The 21,142-nt window shown below is 50.7% G+C and overlaps 2 protein-coding genes across 2 annotated transcripts; one reads left to right on the forward strand and one right to left on the reverse strand.

Annotated features, from left to right (window-relative positions):
* Positions 1-5,077: 5,077 nt before the first annotated feature.
* ALTATR162_LOCUS8720 (uncharacterized protein) lies at positions 5,078-19,267 on the reverse strand (the record flags this gene model as incomplete). Its single annotated transcript, XM_043316353.1, has 1 exon — positions 5,078-19,267. One exon carries the CDS (start codon positions 19,265-19,267, stop codon positions 5,078-5,080), a length of 14,190 nt encoding a protein of 4,729 aa, XP_043172288.1.
* A 737-nt stretch (positions 19,268-20,004) lies between these two features.
* Positions 20,005-20,764, forward strand: ALTATR162_LOCUS8721 (uncharacterized protein; the record flags this gene model as incomplete). Its single annotated transcript, XM_043316354.1, has 2 exons — positions 20,005-20,220; positions 20,429-20,764. The coding sequence occupies 2 exons, from the start codon at positions 20,005-20,007 to the stop codon at positions 20,762-20,764; spliced, it is 552 nt and encodes a 183-aa protein (XP_043172289.1).
* Between the last annotated feature and the right edge of the window lie 378 nt (positions 20,765-21,142).

The following is a 21,142-nucleotide window of genomic DNA, read 5'->3' on the forward strand; positions in this document are numbered from 1 at the left end:
GTCATGTCGTCCGATCGGCAAGAACAGATATGCTATTCCGACCCGCTCCAATGTAGATGACATGGTAATGGTCACTAGGCATTGTCTCCGTGGGTAAGCTCGGCGGAAATATTGTGAGTATGTTAATGTCCATGTAGATCAACCAAGAGACGCGCCATCCTTCGTCGATAGGCATAGCAGTATCAATGCCGAAGTAGTAAGCAACGTGGTGCGCATACCATGATTGCCTACAAGTAGGCATCGCATATCCAAAGCTAACCTTGTAATAGGTTTAGCGGCCGCTAAGAACGCTGAATGGGGGTTGCCTTGTTGCCTTCTTTCGCAAATTTGCGGACGATCTTGTATCAAACTACGAAAGTTTCAAAACTTCTTCCGAATGACCACTCCCCCTCGTCGTCTCCACATCTCCAACTAATCGCATTGGTAGACATGATATTAGCTTGCTTTCATTGATATCTCTCAAGTTATGATAGCCCGTTGTGAAGCTTAGCGTTCTTGACCACGTGGAGGAATAATGTATAAAGTGTTTCATTCCATCCTGATATCCATCAAGAAGTCGGTATCACTTCCACTTGCTGGTCCACTGTGTTTCGCTACGTTCAATCAAACTCCGTATACGTCGCCGTGCCTACACTCCAAACTTTTGTATTGTATCTTCCACGCCAACGACATCATGTATGTGTTTTCCACTCATTGGTTCGTTGTTCCTGCCGGAAGCATTTGTTTGCCATCTTTCCGCGGCCTTGGTCAGGGGATATAGAGTTGTTAACGTATTGTAGGGTAGCAGCGATCCAGTCGGAGTTCCGATCACTGTCCATGTCGGAGCAAGACTATACACAATGCCCGATCATCGTCGAATCTGTTCCAGCCCAGCGCCACAGACCCCTAGCGAGCAACGTGTGCCAGGATATACTACCCGCCACTCAACAAGAGGACACTCCTCAGATTGACAACACGACTATGTCGAGTCGTACCAGCGTTTCAGCTCTTACACAAGAAAAATTAGAGTCTAATGACTCGCATTTCGACCAGAGTGCGGCCTTATGTCAAAAGATCTCCAAAGCTATTGATTTACAGAAGGCCGGACTAGACCTCAACTTCGTGTTGCCAATCCACTGCTATATGCCTGAAAAGTCGCATCTTGACTAATACACTGCGACGTCCGCACTTTGAGGGAGGGTATCTCGAGGCGGAGTCGTTATTTTGTTGCGGGCTCCAAGCTTGTGTCAAGAGTGCCTACCGCAAGTTGAATCATGGGATCGGATGACTTAATGTGTAATATTTGGTTGGTCAATCAATACGGGCTGTAATCGAAGAGTTTTAGTACATAAATGAGTATGGAATGTCTTGATTATGATTTATCGGCGCCGTCTACAAAATTGTTGCACGAATGCACAGTCGTGGTCACTTGCTACGTTGTCCGCTCCATGTCCGAGGACCTCTGCGCGGGTGTTCATACCAATCGGAGCTATCTCCGCCCGAATCGGGTCTTGGAATGTCCAGCCTAGCTTAATAGTTTTGGATGCGTTAAGGCACCATTATTGCTCTTTCACCGGTATCGTACGGGAGATACGATGCGTCAGATGGCTGATCTCATATTCTCACCATCTCCACACGCAATTTCCCCGCCAATACCTCGGCTAGTAGGCAGTGCGAAGGTACTCACACGCAATGTCGCCAACGGCAGCTCCTAACAAACTTGGACAACCTTCGATGAATAGCACCGAGATGCCTCTGGACAATTCATACGAAGCTTGAGATTTCTGGGTTGCCTCGACCGTCGCCCAGGATATGCTCCTCTAGCGAAGCGAAACAATGGACATCCTTTCCAAGAGCATCTTCTATCAGGCCTTCTCCGTCGCATACTACACTGTTGGCGGCACTAATGCGAAACCTTAATCCCTAGTTGGTGGATAGCTTGATGATTTTATGGTTCGGCAACGTGCCGTCGGACGCACTGCTAATCGGCTCGGGTTGGGGCATTACGCGCCAGGGTTCAGCCCACCATTTTGAGCCATGATGAACGCGGAACCTCGACATAGCTAAACAAACCAGAACGACCGCCTCATGCTTCATCCTTGCGATCTTACCACGCGCTCATGGTTTAACCCTACCTGCGCGTTGAGCAATGGCCATCCATGACAGATCTCACCCCTCACAACACGGGCATTTGTCGAAGGCGAGCAGCAAAGATCGACGGTCAGCTGATATGCCGCCTTCGGGGGTGTGCACTGCACCCGGTGCAGGCCCAGTCAGTTCTTCCGTTGGCATATGCGAGACTTTCGCAGGCTTAAGTGAAGTTGGCCATGGCCTCTGAACTACACTCTGAGGACGTTCGATGTCGGCGTCAAATACGCTCTTCCTTTTCGAGGCCGATGCTTAGGGTCCTGAACTTGGGCTGGGCGAAGATATGCTTGGCAGGAATAATAAATGACACACAGCGAGCAACGGGCGGATGTGGAAGCCTTCCAGAAAAGTTATCTCGCTTGCGTCTCGCGGAACTGGCTTAGGCCTCCCGTCCTATATTTTCAATTGCAACTAGGCTCAACTTACCGTTTAGTCGGGATCTCTGTCACCATTGCCAAGTTCTTGTAAGATTACCCATTCGCTCCTACGGCTGCAGTCTTGCCGATCCGCGCCGAAGAGTCTGCAGGTGTTCTTCTGCTTCTGGACATCCGGGTCGTGTATAGTGGAACGAGTTTCCGAGTCACCTGGACTGCACGGGCATTATGGCATGCACGTCCACTATAGCAAACGTGGGAGTTCCAAGAATTGATCGCGCTGCATTCAGTCTAGATGCCAGGTCACTCACATTCCTTCAACTGGGTTGTCGCGTTCGGTTACGCGTAACCCACTACCTACATCACACCGTCGAACTTTACTGGAATGACCACACTTCATTCGGACGCTTTAACTAGGTTATCACAGGTAACATCAACTGTCCCGTAAATGCTACCAAGCGAGCCTCCATTCCCGGGCTAGACAAGTCTGTTCCATGGACGACATCCTCAGTACAATCACTAGACCTATATCTTTGTCGTATCGAGTTTCTGAAACCTCATGCATTCTCTTGACTACAGTTGTATCTAGCTGTCTGCTGTGACTCGCCCATGATGAAGCGTTGGGCCGCAGATTCGACATCGTCACACCTGCCAAATCTAGCATGCTTCACGATTCTTTATTTGCATTCCGTTGTCTTACCCGAGTTTTAGCTTCGTTTGCCAGAGCCGGGTTCCCATTGTTCTCGCAACACGATCTTTTCGACACTCAAAGTGGGCAGATATTATTGCATCAAACGTGGGAAAACTATGCATGAAGAGCGAAGCTCACTCTCGATAAGTTCCCATGCAGCCAAAGTGTCAGTACCATACCCTGATCTGATATTACTACGTTGTCATTTCCGTCAGAGGAGCATCTACTAACACTTGCACTAGAGCAGGTCGCTATCGTGAACATAATAACGAGTCTCATAGCCAACCCGGCAGTCCACTGCTGCATCGTGCTCTGCGGCACAATAATGCTGAGGTCCACAAATCGCTTCCGGAGCAAACGAAAGTTGAAGCTTGGCTTGACGCTGTGATGATGTATACACAAAATGAGGAGATGAAGGATCCAGGTACGAATAATAAGGCACCAGAAGACCTTTGGACTGGGCCGGCCTCGCAGCTGAGGCAAGAGGAGGTGAAGGCGTGGAAAGATGGGGTTAGTGAACGGTAACAAGCAGACGAGCTGGAAGATATAAGTATGAATTGCCGGCAGTAAAGCCCATCAAACATTTTTCCTAACTGGAGAGAACTAACACCCTATTGGAAAAGGTGTATGATATAAAGTGATAACCGTAATCGCCAAATCATTCATTTAGATACTTACAAAAGCACCACGACTCTCTCACGATCTATCATAATACTAAATACATGCCCACATTTCCGAACATTTATACGCATGCATGCATCATTTCTCTGATGTCGTTTCAAATAGTGATCTGATGAATTTGAATTCGATCCCTTTATCCCCGCTGATCGTAATTATACCTGAGTAACCCGGAATAATACCATCAGTATTGATGCGATGTGTATAGTGTTCGTCATCGGCGCTGAAGGTGGAGCAGGCGCACGTGGCTGTGACCCTAATGCTTGTTAGAGGACGTGTTTGCTAAACACAGATTGAGGGCGGCATCACTCACGAAAAAGTATCTTCGGTAGGGTTATGGGAGTTGCCCTGTCCGGCAGGCCGTGTAGTCAAAGGCGTGTTTGTGACAAGAGAGCTTTCGTGGCTTGAATTCTTAGAAATAATTGGTTGTCGCTTCGATCATTCGACAAAAGAAGGAGCTTTGCAAGGCAACGTATGTGTGCTGTAAAAGGTAAAGACTGAAGGTAGAAACCAGCTTACATCTCACAGCATGCGACGAATGTTCCTTGTGTCATTGTGCTTGAATGAATACCCATTCGCACCTGCTTAACCTCGACGACTGAAGAGTCCAAGCACCCAAAGTGCATACGAGACTCAAGTAGGTAGCATCACTGCGCCAGTTGACATGTGTCTGATGGCTCGCGCTCCTACGAGGCCCCAGTTATCGGGGTAGACTACTGCAGCTGGCCAACATTCCTGCGAAAATGGCCAAGTAGAGCAGCTGTGAGCGCCAATGATAGCTGTTGGTCATGTTCTAGTCCGTTTGAGCTTGCGTACTTCGTGCAAGAATTGTATCAGGCTTTGAGATTCCTGTCCCGGTAGCTTCGAGCTCGCGTTTTCCTTGCATTGACCATACAATACCGATCCTGCAGCTTGATACACCCAATTGTGTTGACTGTAGAGAACCTTTTTGCTGCGGATTATTTCAGCGATTGATGTTTAATGGGGGTTTTCCCGATTGCAGGATACGGGAAACATAGACAATGAAAGAACATCATGTAGTTCAGGACTCGCACAGAAACTTTTATAGCATATTAACAACTGCTAAAAACTACAACTCCAGCAAATGCAACTCCACGAATGCGGAAATACCCAAACCAACCCAGACTCCTATTTATGCAAATGCACCATTCATCATGCCTATTGTCCTTTCTCTCAAACGAAGCCATTAAACACTCCCAGCAACTTCTCCAAACCATTGCCTCAGTGCCCCCGCCAAAACTCCCGGCAACTCCCTAACATCCCTCACTACCAAGTAGTACCTGAATGGGAACTGCTCCATGTACTTGTATCTCACGATCTTGCCCTCGGGTGTGAACACCGCAGACTGCAGATCCAGTATAGAAGTCTTCGCTTGATCCTTTACTGGCGCCGGTGGCTGCGCGCCTGGGTTATCAGACGGTGCTGGTGTCGGCACCAGAGGTGCGGCGGCAGAGCTATCGATGATGATGAAAACAATCATCACACGCTCTTCTTGTGCCTTACGAACGAGGCGTTGAATTTCGGCGTGATCGTCACATAGACCGTCGCTAACGATGAGCATTAGTTGCCATAGGTCTTCACCTGCTGAACTTGATCCCTTCTGCCGAGCATCTTTGAACAGCTCCAGACTTTTGTCAACCAGGCCCCGAACATTTGTCTTCTTGGCGTCGAAACCAAATTGCTCAAAGACACGTACACCAGCTTCGGAAGTGAAGGGCTTGTCAAAGTCATGCGCGACATTGACCTCGTCGCCGAAGCCTACGACGCTGACTTCACCAACTTCAAGCATAGACAACGAGCGAGTGACGAGAGTAAGGGTCTTGAGTGCGAGACCGCTGGCTCCGCTATCGGCCATACTGCCACTGTTATCTAGCGCTATCATGACTTGGTAGCTCCTCTTGCTTGGCATACTGCGTCGTAGCCAGATCTTGTCGCGCTTATAACCTGATGCAATGTATGGGATGATGCGCTTGAGGTTGAGTCGCTTTCCCGTGCGGAAGTCGCCGCGGAGCTTTGTGGCGAGAGTGGGCGCGAGAATGAGGCGGAGGTGCTCTGTAAGTTGTTGGGACAGCGAATGTGTCGAAGCTTCATGGGCGAGCCAAAGGGCGCGTGCCGATGTGGAATCCATGGTGGATGGGTCGAGGTGCGTGAGCGAGAGCTGGGCTTCAATGTTGTCTGCAGAAGACGTCGTAGACGAAACATCATCGTCGAGTTCAACAGCATCGGCCATGTCTTCGTCTTCTTGATCAGGGAAGGGCCGCTGTTCGCCGACGAAAGCCTGCGGTTGGCCTTCCATCGCGTTCGATTGCGGTTGCTGAGCTTCTTGGTCTTGGTCTTGTTGCTGCTCAGGCTCCTCCATCTCGGTGTCTTTATCAGCTCCTGTCATCTCTTCGTCCTTATCATCGGGTCGAGTTGGCATCTTTTCTTCCTCTTCGTTCATCGGCAGAGCCATGTCGTGATCCAAAGTTTTTGCTTGGTCCTCAGTCGCGGTACCCAGTGCTTGTGTATCCGCCTGCTGTTCGTCATCGCCAAGATGTTCAAAGTCCGCATCAGCCATGTCGATCTCCTTGTCAATTTGCTGAGCTTGCGTCTCATCCTTCTCTTGGGCGTCTTGAATCTGTTTCTGCTGGTTGTACCACTTCTCTAGCACATCGCCCAGCTTCTTGAAAGACTGCGTCTCTTTAGACTCCTCAGGCTGCTCTCCATGTCCACCAGCATCTGGCGCTGCTGTTTGTCCAAGCTGCCCGTCTTCAGTCGTCGGTGCTTGTTGCTGTTCGGCTGACTCTCCCTCTTGACCTTCGTCTTGGTTCGCGGCACTGGCAGAAGCTTGTTCATTTTGGTTCTTGTGCGCTTCTTCATTGGCTTCGGTACCTGCACCAGCTTCGGCACTGGGGTCAGCCTGGTCAGTATCCTTCTGGTCGCGAACCTCGTCTTCTGGCATATTCTCATCTGGAAGAGGAACAGCGTCATCGTCGTCCATCGGCTCGTCACCCTCATCTTCCTGTTCTCCATCTGGCTGTTCTTCATCTTCAACATGACCGGTTGTATCTTTCTCCTCCTCGCCTTCTTGCTCGGGACCAATATCTTCATCCACGGTATCGGGCTGGCCTGGATCGACATCCGGACCAATTTCGTCTTCTGGCAAATCGTCACCCATGTCCATATCTCCAAGATCATCGTCCTCTTTGCCTTCGTCATCTTGACCATCCATATTCAAGTCTTCTGGCAAGTCCAATGTCTCTTCTTCTTTTGCGTGGGGGTCCATCTGCTCTTTCTCGCCAGCACCAACGTTCTCATCCTGGTCCTCGCCTTCCATCTCCATATCTTCGTCTTCTTCTCCCTCCTTCTTTTCATCTTCTCCATCTTCCTCTTTATCCTCACCGCTCTTCTCCTTTTCCTTCTGCTCGGCAGCAACTTGCTCCTCTTGGTCTTCAGTCCCCACGTCTTCTTTTCCTTCTTTGTCTTTGGCATCGTCTTCTTTGCCACCATCGTCCCACATCTTTTCGTCCACGGCACTAGGGCCGAGATCATCCACACTGCCAACCTCACTTTGCGCGTCATCGTCTCCTTCTTCGCCAGACTCATCGCCTTTGTCTTCCTTCTCTCCAACCTCCTCCGTCTCGCCTTCCATCTCTTGCTCACCCATGTCGACTGCATCTTCCTGTTCTTCGATACTTCCCTCACGCTCGCCCTTCTGCTCTTGTGCCAAATCCTCAAGGTCTTCGTCGTCCTCAATATCTTTGGAGATATCTTCAGCACCTTCTCCCTCACCGAGACCAGTACCAGATTCAAGCTTCTCGTCTTTACCCTTCTGTGGATCGTTAGACTTCTCGGGGGGTTGACAGAAGCCTTGCGTGCCGATTTGAATAAACGACTTCGAGAGGCGGTGAAGTAGATTCGCAGTTGACGCATGAAGAGCGTCGAGGCGGTTGACGATATACTTGTGCGTTGCCACGTATTGATCCATGATAGGTTTGACGCAAGCGAACAAAGCGACAATACCTTGTAAATTGGCGTCCCCATGGAGGTACTGCATCTTGTCGAGCAGCGTCTGCAAAGTATCACTGATATGAGGAGCGTGTAAAGCCATGAGCGCAGCAGAAAGCGCTTGCTCTTCTTTGAGGAGCCAGGACGCATCATCCGTTGAAGCAGGGATGCCCGCCATTGCAGCCTCCACATCTTGCATCGAACCCAAGATAAGATCCAGAGAAGCAAGAATGTCTTTGGTATGAGCCTCCACGGATGTGTGTAGATCATCTGAAAATTGGACGACATTGGTAGCAGGGTAGTGGAAGAGGAACGGTTCGACTTGCCGAAGCACGGTGTGCGCAATGTCACTATTGTTGATAGATGCGCTGAACGCTCCCCGAAGGTCGGACAAGAAAGCTTTGACGGTATTGTTGACTCCTTGGTAACCAGCGGACTGGACGTTAGATGGTAGCTTTGGCAATTGATCGTATGCATCGGCAAGGTTCTGGGCGGTGCTGGTCCAGGCGCGCATTTCCCGGATCAACGCGTCCAGCTCATTCGTCTTCCCGAGATTGGCTTGGGCATTTATCACATCGGTGGCGGTCTTCAGCATAGCAGAGAGCCAACGCAGCTGTGGTTGTACGAAGTCTGAGACGTCTACCTGTTCGGAAACTAGGGAGAGTTGACCGTGCTCCAATTGGCAAGAGTTGGCGACAAGCGACATCGGCGCATTGATCTGCTCGAAACTGCGTGCAGCCTTGCTGAGCACATTGCGCTGCCGAATAGAAGCATACAGCAAACCCTCCAGATAGCCGATACTTCTTGCCACGTCATTCGGAGTCAAGTCACCGGAATGTTCCCTAGTGACTGCGCGAACCTGAGGCATGATGTTGAGTGCCTTGTGTAGGTAATACTCAGCGACATCGCCAGTGTTCTCGCCTCCTTTGATCAGTGGCATAGTTGAGAGTATTGTCGAAAGTTCATCCTGCTTTGCTAGTGTATCGACACTTAGATTTGAGTTGACGCCCATTTGCCGCAGCTCTTTCATCGTATCGGCGTAAAGCTTACGCTTCTGAGTCTTGAGATGTTGCACAGATGCCTTGTTTTCCTCAGTGAGCGTAGTGGGAGTAGCCTTTTGCAGCTCGATGATAGAACCAGAGAGGTCAGTAATGAACTCGCTGATGTACGATGCGCCATCAACAGTATCAGTCTTCGGCGTTGTGAGATTGCGCATCATCGAGACTGTAACAGCAAGGTTTTTGAAGCGAGTAGGCCTCTCCTCCCATCCAGGAATGCTGGTTGCGCAGAGCTCCAGTGCCTCAGGGTTGACAGCAGTGATAACGTTTTCCAAGGAGACGTCTTGTAGTAGATGATTCTCATCCGGGAAGCCAGCGCCCATTATACCAGAAATAGGCCGATTGAGCAATGCCCTAAACTTGCGGACTAGTTTGGTCAACTTGCGATGATTGGCTTTTGCACTCTGCTTCAAGACCTCGATGTTTGTGTCCTTCCAGCTTGCAAGCTTGATGACATCGGTGATCTGCTTCTCCAGTGCTTGGCGGCCCTTAGCGAGAGTTTCGTGCACTGGCTTCTCAAGACGCGAGTAGTAGGCAAGGAAATTGTCGAGTGCAGCATGCACAGTTTTGAAGGCATCAACATCTTGCATGCGCATGGCTGCGTGTTGACGAAGCTGCCCTAAGAGCTTGATACGCTGCTCGAAGTGACCTAGCGTTGTCGCCTCGAAGAACCCTTCTAAGGATTTGAGTAAGTTCTTGACATGCATCTGCAGGTTCTTCTCATCTTCGCTGCTCTCTGACGCGGCGATGACCGTCTCATATGCGACGAAAAACCAGCTCTTTGCGTCGTCACGGTATTTTTCCTCCTCCATGTCGAACAGTCGCGCCCACGTCGTGAGCTCAAGCTCTCTCCAGCTAACCAGGAGCTTGGTAAGATCGTCGAAGAGATTGGCAGTGTTGTATTCTTTGCTGGCAACCTTCTGCCATTCATGCATGTAAGCATAAAGCTTCTCGGCCTTTGTGATGAACTTTGCCACAGGATCGACATGTCGGAACTCGAGGGCTTCGTCACAGGTACGTAAAACTTCCGAGAGAGTAGCATGCTCTGGCCAAACACTGCGGATTTGGCGGTAGCGTGCCTGAATACGGTGGATGAGCGTGATGAGGCGCTTGGCTTCCGATAGGTTGGCGTCGAAGTAGAAATTGTAGGTCCTCGCTGTGCCTGGGGTCGATAGCGCGTTGGCCTTCTTCTCGAGCGAGAGATAGATGGTTGGCAACACATCTTCATGCTTGCTACCATAGCTCTTGCCAACCGATATGCGATTCAGTTCGGTGGCACACCACTCTAGCAAAGCCTTGATGGAGTCTGAAGCGTCCCGGCCTTGGACAAAAAGCTCGGCATGAATGTTGGCAAGTCGAATTGCATGATCCCGAGAATTTGAAGGCAATCGGGCCGGTTTGGCTTGTTCCTCTTCATCTGCATCATAGTCCGGAAAGAGAGTCGGGTCTTCTTCGACTTCATCGTCGTCCATTCCACGATACGTGTACAGGCTCGAGTTTTGCGCTTCCTTTTCCTGATCTTGAAGTAGCTTGGCCTTCCAATCGCCGTACAAGCTAGCAAACAAATCATGCAGTAGTGTTCTGGCTGTGGGTGTAGTCATAGCAGCCGAATCAGTGTTGTTCAGCACAAGCAGAAAGTACAAAGTGTGCCACCTGAGATCGACAGCATGTTCGCGGTGACCCAGACTCTCTTCCATGAGCTGCAACACTGACTCCGATCTCTCCATTGGCTGGGATCGCCCAAAGAAAGGTGTCCTCGATGACATATATACTAAGCTCTTGCTGACATTGCCCTGGACGTTTTTCTCTTCTTCTCTTTGGCCCATAGTGAGACCAATCTGCAGACAAGCGAGGAATCCGACTGCGATATCTGTGATGTCGTCATATGATCGATATCCTTCCGTGAGCCGCTGGATAATTCGAAGGATATTTTGCTGCAAGGTTTGGTCACGGGCCGCTTCTTGAACTGACATTGATTGGTTCAAGAGAGGTTGTACGGTGCTCAACAAGTTTGTGAACTCGCCTTGAAGATCATCGAGCTCGGAGATAACAGGACGAACGATGGCCGGCACAGGTGGCTCTTGACCCATGTTATCGATCACTTCTTCGACTCGCCGGATACGGAAGCTTGTATCTTGCCCGGTGAAGTCAATCTGGAATTGCTTCAAGGCACTGAGTGCTTTCAGGAGATAATCTTTTTCGGCAGTAAACATATCCCGTTCGATCATGGGCCTGAGTGCAGGATCGTGTGGGTAATTAGGAACGTACAACTGTAGACCTAGAAGGCCCAAGTGGACCCACGCTGTTGAGTCGATACTAGAGTTAGGCGCTCGAGCGCATCTTGCGATACCAGCCTCTAGAGTCGATCGATAGACATCAGGAATGTTGGCATCCGAAGATACTACAACCGGGCCTTCATTCACCACCTTAACAAGTATATTGGCGTGCGATGCGATGATCTCGTTATAAATATCCGTGTAAAGTAAGTCTAGCGCAGCATTTTGGTCGTTCGTTATGCGGCCAGCGTCGAGTGACACCTGTTGGGAGAGGACTTGTAGTTCCGTCTCGAACCGGTCGAGCTGTGCCAACTGAACCCCATCGGCATCATGTAGCTTTAAAAGTACCGCGGTGTGAAATCGGCCTTGGAGTACCATAGCGTTCGCTGGCTTGCGCGTTAACCCGAGATGGCGATATAGTTTGGTAAAATGCTCCGATCCATGATGAGATCGCCCGAATGCGAGATCTACGAGTTTTGTTGCTCGCCGGGCAAACAGGGCTGACTTCGCTCGCGTGGCTACAACAATCGCTGTAGGCGATGCGGATTTTTCAGTAACGACGTCGTCGCGCGCGATGTCTAGGAACTGGCAGAGACCCTCAAATTCGTCCTCAAAGTATGGGGTGATCACCATACTGTCTTCGCTGATGTTCTGCTCAAGCTCGTGGATCGCTGCACTGAGACCTGCGACAAGTTCTTTGGCGTCTACTTGATTTTTTCGAACAAGATTCAGCGAGCTAGCGACCCTTTCGCGTAACTGTACCATCTCATCCACGCGTAGGGTTGACTGCCACATAATTGCATCAAGCCTGTCGGCTAAGCTTTCGAGTTCCAAGATAGCATTTAGCTGAGCGTAAGTCGTGGGTGTAGATGCTTTGAACGCGCGCCAGATATATTCCATACCCAACCCTGTGGTTAGCTGGACGTCGGACCCGAAGACGGCGATCTGTTTGGAGAGTGCATTACTCATAGACTGTATAAGGGGACCTGAGTCTCCGGCTATGGCGGGTATAGCAGACGCCAGCATCTTCAGATAAGTCTGGAGCGTAGCGCGATCGAACGTGGAAGCAGTAGTGAGAGCATGGAAGGCCCAGAACAATGTTCGCAAGGGCTTGAGGAAAGCAGCGTCGAACTGATGGTCTTGCTGAAGCGCATTCCAAAAGTCGTCAATGACTTTGACGAGACTTTGCCAGTACGCATACAAGAATGCTGGCAGCTTCTGTCTCTCTTTGCGACGTTCAAATCGAGCGGATGGAAGATCTTGAATGGCCTGTTGCATGTTGTAAAGATCGAACATGATCTCATACATGGACGCACTCCAGACATTTAGGCTCTTTGATGCTTCGGTACGGTTGAGGAACAGCTCGTTGCCTAGAGGATGATAGGAGCGAAGCCTTGTCAGCTCATCCGTCCCCAGTTTGTTGTAAACCTCCTTTGCGTGTGGTGCCCATGTTGTCTCTAGGAAACGAGAAAATCGTGGGATTCGATCGTCAACGTTAGCTTGAGGTACCACGGGTGTTAGCTGTGTGGCATCAAGACCGTTGATACCATTCGATTGCATAGAGGTAGATGACACAAGTCCTTGTCGGGTCTGCTTGGCGAAACTTGCCAACAAATCGTTGTCCTGGAGTCCCAAACTCTCGAAGCGTTGTTCTAGAGTTATCGACAAATGACCTTCGTGTTCTTGAAATTGGCGATACCGATACATAGCAGAGTCAAGCGGATATTGAACCATCAGTCGATCGTCTTGGACAGCCTCATGTTCACCCTCCAACAAACATATCTCGACAGCTCTGTTTCGCATTGCTCTTGACAATTCTCCGTACTTCGAATCCATAGTCATGAATATACGAAAGTTCGGGTGTGGGCGTACGATGCGTGCTTCGCCATCATCTGTGGAGTGTTCGTTGATTGAAAGGTAGCCGTTAGGCTCGAGTAGCGAGTTAAGTCGGTCCAGAACAGCGCTTGAGCACAGGTTTGCGTTGTCGAGGACGAGCCATTTGCCCTGCTCAAGCGAGCGAATAAGGATACCGTCGACCCATTGGAAACGTGCGCCATCGATCTGTTGATTAGAAGCTTGCAGTGCTGAATGCAGCTTATGGGCCAGCTCAGACGCTTCAGGGCTGAGCCCCGCAAGGTTCTCGAGAAACTGCACTATACCGCCGTTGTCGGTCGCGAAGGAGCCAACCTGAAGACGTTCCAGTAATTGAAGATGTACGGTTGAAGGTTTCGTGCTGGTTGCGACATGTCTTCGGACGAGCTCCTCCGCCTGCTCAAGGCATCGATGGACCTCTCGTGTCGGATCCAACTGCTCATACCCACCAACAAGATCCATAGCGTCAACGTCTGCATTCATAGAGAAGGTGATCAAGTCTGTACCGACGAAACCTGCCAACTGGCTGATCATAGCAGTCTTACCAGAGCCAGGTGGACCTACGATAATGACCGGCCAGTTTTGCTTGACACTGACCAGAAGAGCTTCCATCGGTCCCAGCTGCGAAGTGCGGAGAGTTGACATAACATCGGGACGTGCCACGGCGATATCACGTGGTAGCAAACCGAGGCCAACTTGAACAGCCTCAGTACTCAAGTTGTGGAAGAGATTCATGCGGGGTTGGTGGATGCCATACTGGTTCTCGAACAGCTTACGTAGTCGGACGCGATCGTTCTCCGCACGGAAGCGTTGGACAAAGATAGTATCCAGAAAGTCTCGCGCTGAACCCGGGAAGTCTATCGAAGTGAGAAGCTGCAACCAGCGTAGAGTATCACGCAAGTTGAACTCCCAAGGTGCGCCAAGGTTACCGAATGCGCGACGGTTGACTACTTGTTCATCCAACTCTGCAACGAAACGGATGAGCTTGGAGACTTCCTGCTCATTAACACTAGGGAAGACTTTGTTGCAGATGAGCGTGAGATCCTCTGGACGGAAGACATCGGCGTAAACGACGGTAAATCGGTTGACGAAGGATGCAGGCAGACCCTTGCGGCCGCCGCCTTGGTGATGCGGATTCTGCGCAGCAAATACTCTGAAGTCTTGATGTTTGTGGAACGTCTGATCTAGCTCAGAGATATAAACTTCACCACGATGATCAAGGACCGCGTTGAGACCTTCAAGTACTGACTGTGACGCCAAGTTCATCTCGTCAAGAAGTACCCAGTCGCCGTTCTTCATTGCTTTGAGAAATGGCGCGTCCCGCCAAGCGAACGTACCGGCGGCTCCTCCCTCGACAGGCACGTCCGATCCGAATAGATCCATGAGATCTGTCTGTTCCGAAAGGTTGAGACGGGTCAAAGGTTTGCCAATCGCTTTAGCTAGGGCAGTAACCAATGTGGTTTTACCCACACCCGGGTTACCTTCGAGTAAGATTGGCTTTGGAAGCTGTAGCGCGCGGATCACACGCATCGCATTGGAACGAGTCGTCGGTGCCTCAAGCGCAAAATTTGACGCCTGCGACGCTGCTGACGAAAACTTAGGAATAGAGAAAGATCCCAGTCGGAAGGAGTGCTCCGTGTTCGAGATATCAATAGCGCCAAAGTACATCGGTGCGACATCCTGGCCGAGAAGCTTGCTCAGATGATGCAGACATGCCGTCTTCTCATCATCGATTGTGGCCGCAGAGATGGCGAGTAAACCTGCTGGATTGGCTCCAAGTGTATCGATAAAAACCATCGCCGCACCGTGAACGACACCGAATATCGGATCATCATGTGTCGAGTCGTTGATAAAAGACACCCATGCCAGGGTATCACGAATTGATATCGAAGAGGCGACGGAGGTGTTGTACTTGTCGTTGAACCATTGCGAAAATGACACAATAGCTCCAGCGTGTGGCACCAGGCTAGGCTTCAGTTTCGAACGCACGATTTCCAGGATGTCATCAAGATCGGACATGGCAGGTACCCAAATCTCCGTGAAGCGGTTCCGAAGGGCAGGCGAAAGCTCCTTTTTGCCGTAATCTCCACCTGGGTTCATAGTAGCAAGGAATTGGAACCCATCGCTAGCTGTGATATGTGAGTCTACCGGGCCCTTCTCTGCAAGCAAGAGGGACCGTGAAGGTTCGAGAACACTGTTTAGGCGCTCGAGCACGGAATCATCAGCTAGCGAGATCTCGTCGAGAAGGAAGTAGTGGCCTTGCTTCATTGCATAGACCAAGCTACCGTCCGCCCATTCGAACAAAGCGCCAGCCTTAGCTCGGTTGAGAAGTATAGACTTGTGAACCTCGTCGGTGAATAGACTTGGCGATTCTTTGGCGATCCTGTCGTAAAGCGCCATAAGGTCTTCGAAACCCAGGGAAGTCGGATCAACCTGTATGCTTTCGGTTGGGGTTCCAGCGAACGCCTGAAGCACCTGCTCTCTCACAGATTCTTCAATAGCGGCTCGGTTTCTGATGGGTCGTTGCGCACCGATCAAATCGCCGGTTTCGGTATTCTGGTGAGCGTTGACGATATGAAGTTGAGTATTGAACTGATCGGCGAGCAATTGACAGACGGTCGTCTTTCCACAACCTGTCTCTCCAATGAGTAGGACGGGTTCATTGTTGCGAATCGCGTGTGCAACAAGAACAGATAGACGACGCATCGCGCGTGTCCAAACAACATCAGTGTTGACCATAGTCACACCATTGCTGAGTCCCTCAATATTCGACAAGCTGTCGGGGCTGAATAACTGCTCTTCGTTAATCGTCACTTTAGGGCCCTTTTCGCTCATCACGGTCTCCAGAATTTTTTTAACAGCGACTCGCTCTTCCTCTTTGCGCACGCGTTCTGCAAGAAGCATGTAACCGTTGTTTGCAAGATCCTGCACGGTGTCTGCTTTTCGTTGTGCCCATCTGAACAAGTCTCGTAGCGTGGCGAAACTCTTCTGCTCAAAGATGCGATTCTCTTGTCGAAGTGTGGAAAGTTCCCGATAGACCTTTACGATCCGCTTACACCATGTTTCCGGAATCATAGTGCGACGATGCAGAATCTCGGTCAACTCCTCCACGGGAATGTCGTCAAAGTGTAGTTCCAGGAACCGGTTACGGAAGGCTCGCGATAGGACTTTGCGTCCTCCGTACAGACCAGCCGGGTTTTGCGTGGCGAAGAGCATGAAGTCCTCATGCGGCCGAATGACCTCTTGTGTTTCTGGTATGAGAAGCTCTCTGTTGTCATCAAGCAGGCGATTCAGGGCTTCCAGGACGTCTGTGGGTGCCAAGTTGAGCTCATCGAGAACGATCCAATGGCCTTCGCGTAGTGCTCGCACGAGTATACCCTCTTGGAATGTGAGTTTCCCGTCAGCACCGGAGATATACGAGCCCAAGTACTCTTGCAAGTCGGTATGCTCGTGGTTGTTGATACGGACGAACTTGTTCCCTGATCGTTTGGCGAGGTATTCGATCATACTTGTCTTACCGGAGGATGTGGGTCCTTGAATTAACACTGGGTACTTTCGTGTGGAAGCAGCTCGGATGAGGTTGTTCATATTGCGTTGAACAAAGGGAGTGATAATGTAGTGCGACTGCTCTTCCACATCATGTATACCCTGTCGAAGCCAATAATGGCCTTGTCTGACGTAGCCTCGACCATCTGAAGGTTGTTGAAGGGGCTTTCCGAGCTCAGCCTTCATGGGAGCCTTCTGAGGGAACAGGTGTTTGGTAATGAGCGGAGCTACCAGGTCTTCCGAAGCCTTACCTAGAAAGGTCAAGAAACTCATGTGAAATCCTTCGTACAGGGCTCGACGGAGGGTACAAAGAGGCGCAATATCCCTGGCATATGACAATGTTCGTGTCAAAGTCCGTAAACTGAAGTGAGCTTTCTGGTCGGCGCCATCCACGAGCATATTGGCTTTGGCGAGCTTCTGAATGTCAAGATACAGTGTGGTGACATCGCGCGCTACCCGTACTATTGCTGGATCTGTGCCGTCGCCACCCAGATACTTCTCCACAATGTTACGCAAGCTCTTCTCATCACCGTCTGGGCTTTCAACGTATAGTTCTGTGAACCGTGATCGAATGCCCGGCGGCAGGTCCTTCTTGCCTACATCGGTGGCCGGGTTCATCGCGGCGAACACCCTGAAATTGGGATGTGCGACCACTCGTTCAACGTTGCCAGTCTCGGTCAATAGTATCGATGGGTTTCCATCTGGACCACCACCTAGGAGATCAGTGAGCGCCTCTAGTGTGTCTGAAGATGCCAAGTTGATTTCATCAAGAAGCACCCAATCGCCATTCCTGACTGCCTTAACAATGTTACCCTCCAGGAAGGAAAAGGCAAATGCCTCTGAACCATTAGAGAGCTGGGCTTCTAGGTCGTGGAGATCGGTCGCAAACTTCTCCCATCGCGCAGTTGGGAAGTTGACAGGTAATGAGTCCATCTTCCGCTTCTTCTTGGGTTGGCCGCCATCAGGATCTGGGGATGACGTTTGCGACTCGTGCGACTTCCGGGCTGCGTCTACCATCTTCAAGGCCTCGCGCCAGAGTGCACATACGCGCTTCCACTCGCCTTTTGCTATGCGTTTGCCGAGCATTTCGATGAACCGTAAATTCTTCTTTCTTGAGAAGGTAGTATCAAAGATCTCATCGAATTCATCCTTGAGTGGGATTACTAGGCTGCGTACATTTACAGGCTTGAAACCACCAAGCAGGTCGCCACTCTCACTTTGCTGTGACAAATTGAAGGCTACCAGCTTTCGGCCAAGCTGCTCAGCCAGATACTGAATGCACGTGGTCTTTCCGGTACCCGTTTCACCCACTAGGAGGAGTGGCTCCTGGCGATCGACTGCTACAGCCACCTTCTCAAGCAGACGTAAGGTGTAGTCATTGGTTGAAAACGGTCGTCCTGAGCCCAGTTTCTTTGAGGACTTGTGCTTGGACAGTCGCGCTCGTCCGATTTGGATAGTACCAGATGCCGTGATCTTCGAAGGTACTTGAAGCTTGACTTCACGATTCCGCAATAGGTGGTCTCGTCGTTGAGGGTCAATATGTAACTCCTCAGCCACGCATGACATGACCTTCAGGCGCGCGCCCTCGGTACGGAGACTTCCAGCAAAGCAGTCGAATGCCTCCATGAATATGTCATCCTTTTGCGCGTTGCTGAAAGATGCAGACTGTCCAAGAAGCACTGCTATCCGGTCGCACCACTTGAGTAGGTCTCGAGGTGTCATGGCTCGAAGTGATGTACCATTCTCGGATGAGAACTTGGCATCTGAGTACAGTTCCAATAGCCGCGCATAGACTTCCATGATCCCAGAAAGATGTTTCTGCAGCGCAGGATACTTGGTATGAATCACCTGGCGAAATTCATCTAGCTGTGGCATTTGCACAGTAATAGACTTCCAAAACCGATAGCCGATCATGCTCTGACGGGGGATAATCTCTTGTCCTCGCGGATTGAGCGTGCTTCGCATAGTTGCGATGATGCGGAAGCCACGTGCTGCTCGTACGGTCTCTCCTCTGCTGGGTATGAGCAGCTCACCGCGCTCAATGAGCGGCAAAAGTGTACTGATGACCTCGTTTGGCGCTCGATCAAGGTCCTCAATGAAAATCCATCTTCCTTCTCGGACAGCCGTGGTAAGCACACCTGCGCGCCAGGCGAATGTTCCCGGTTTGGCCCCAGTTGTGTACATTCCGATTAGTAACTTCGCGTCACTTTGTTCGTTGAGATGGAGGGTGACCATTTTGTCGAGCTTGTTGAGCTGCCATGCGAAATGACGAGTAAGAAGCGTCTTGCCTGAACCTGCGAGTCCAGTGAGTAGAATTGGGCTGGATCCAAGAAGTCCATAGGCGATCCTCTTCATGTTCTCTTCCGTAGTAGCTGTAGAGACCAGCTCGGCAGGCCTTTCTTGAGATGGTGCGCCGTCTAATCGAGGCAACAGAACGCCATTGACATTAACCGTGTATGGCGAAAGGTCTTGTTGCACAGCTGCTGCGTAAGTCTCATCTGCGGGAGTTTCCTGGCGCATCTTCTTCTGCAAATCTTTCCACCTCTTCTCTTCCCATAATGACAAGAATCGGTAGTCGATTTGCTGGTCTTCCCATAGCCCCTCAATCTCACCTTCTCCAACAAAGATCTTGATCATCTCTTGAGTTGCATAATCAGCTGTATGCGCGTATATGCAGAGCGTCCGTATGGCCAGATATCGTACAACACGACTGGAGTGCTGGAAAAAGCTCTCCAGAACTAGCGGTCGTACATATTGGGTGAAGTTCTTGCAGTCGTAACTGAGAAGTCGGAATGTTCCCAGTAGGACTTCCACTAAATCCGAGTCTTGGGTCTCTCTCGTCGCATCGCTTGAAGCCTTTGATCCAATCACTGACGAATTCGAGGTATGTGTCAGAAATCGTTCCACGTGCTCCGCCAGGTGAGGCGCAAGTGGTAGTAATCGTCCAAAAGCCGCAACTTTTGCGTCGGTCTTCGCGCCAGACTGTATCCAACGCGCACAAAGCTCTGTGAAAAGTCCGTCATGCTGCCCGAAAATGTCGTCCGTCGATCCAGGCTTCAGCGCTTCCGTAGCAAGCGCGTTGATATTGACCATTTTACCGGTCTTGCGATTATTGGTTCCCTTCATTTCTGCAAGGATTGATTCGTGATTCGCTTTCGGGGCGCCTTCCCATCGTTTCGACGCTTTAGTATGCCCGGAGAGTGGTGTTGTGGCGGCGATGTCTGAGTGCCTCGAAGTTCTCTAACTTTTTTGCGGGTCTCAGGCACGCCAAGGCGGTAACTCGATTAGTCGTAATCCGCTCCGCAAAATCTCATGATGGCAGGCACAACCACAACGTGCAATCATCATCGATCCTCGCCCTCTCCTTCAGCACAATGGCAGCACCAGCATCTCGCGCGCTCAGGCGCTGTATCTGCACCGCAAAGCAGTCCGCATACGTACGACCGACGATTGGAGCCACACAGCAGAGGATACAGCGGAGATGGCAATCAGATGCGGCAGCTCCTACGAACCCAAAGATTGCGACTATCGTCGACCAGATTAGCCAATTGACTCTGTTGGAGACTGCGGACTTGGTGTCGACACTAAAGGTACGGAGACAGCTACGTGGGGGGGATGTGGCGGTTGAAGTCATTGAAACGAATATTGGTGGCATGCGATGTAAACCGAGGGAGCAAGCATAACATGATGCACTCGCTGCCTGCTCCTCTCTTTGGATTCAACTGCCGGTGTTGGTTGACATGGCACCTTTTTGATTACGAAGTCCTACCACGCACACATGCTAACATTATATCAAAGACCCGCTTAAACATCCCCGACATGCCCATGGGCGGATTCGTCGCCGGTCCCGGAGGCGGCGCAGGCCCCGCAGCCGCAGCTCCAGTCGAAGAAGAGGAAGCCGCACCCGCCGCCCAAGAAAAGACCCTGTTCAATCTCAAGCTTGAGAAGTTCGACGCCGGCGCGAAACCCAAGGTGATCAAGGAGATCAAGGCGATGCTAGGATTGAGCTTGGTGGACAGCAAGAAGTTTGTCGAGGGAGCGCCCAAGATGATGAAGGAAGGTGTGCCAAAGGAGGAGGCGGAGAAGATTGTTGAGACCCTCAAGGCGCTGGGTGCTACGGTCGTTATGGAGTAGAGGAAGAGATGAGGAAGAGACGGATACTGTATCATAGCATTGCATGTGGGCGTGTACAGATATGTTTGGAATGACCATGGATGTATTCAGTATACTCAAAAACTCCAATAACAATGTGGGCGTCATGGGACAAGCCCGTGGTATCTCTGCCTTAACGCCTAACTCATGCTGTGACAATATCCTTTTCAACCCAATGAACGCCGAAAATGCGTGTGTGAACTTCCTCCTACACACAGTTCTAAGAGCGAACTTTGGATGACAGCGTCTTCAAACTCTCGCTGTTTGTATCACTCCCTGAGTCCTCCTCACTTGCAGTACCCGGAAACGCCGCAGAAGTGTCTGCGGCAGCCTCAATACTCGCCTGTTCTTTGCTGTGGA

This window comes from Alternaria atra (assembly GCF_907166805.1).
Source record: "Alternaria atra isolate CS162 genome assembly, contig: 29, whole genome shotgun sequence".
NCBI lineage: Eukaryota > Fungi > Ascomycota > Dothideomycetes > Pleosporales > Pleosporaceae > Alternaria > Alternaria atra.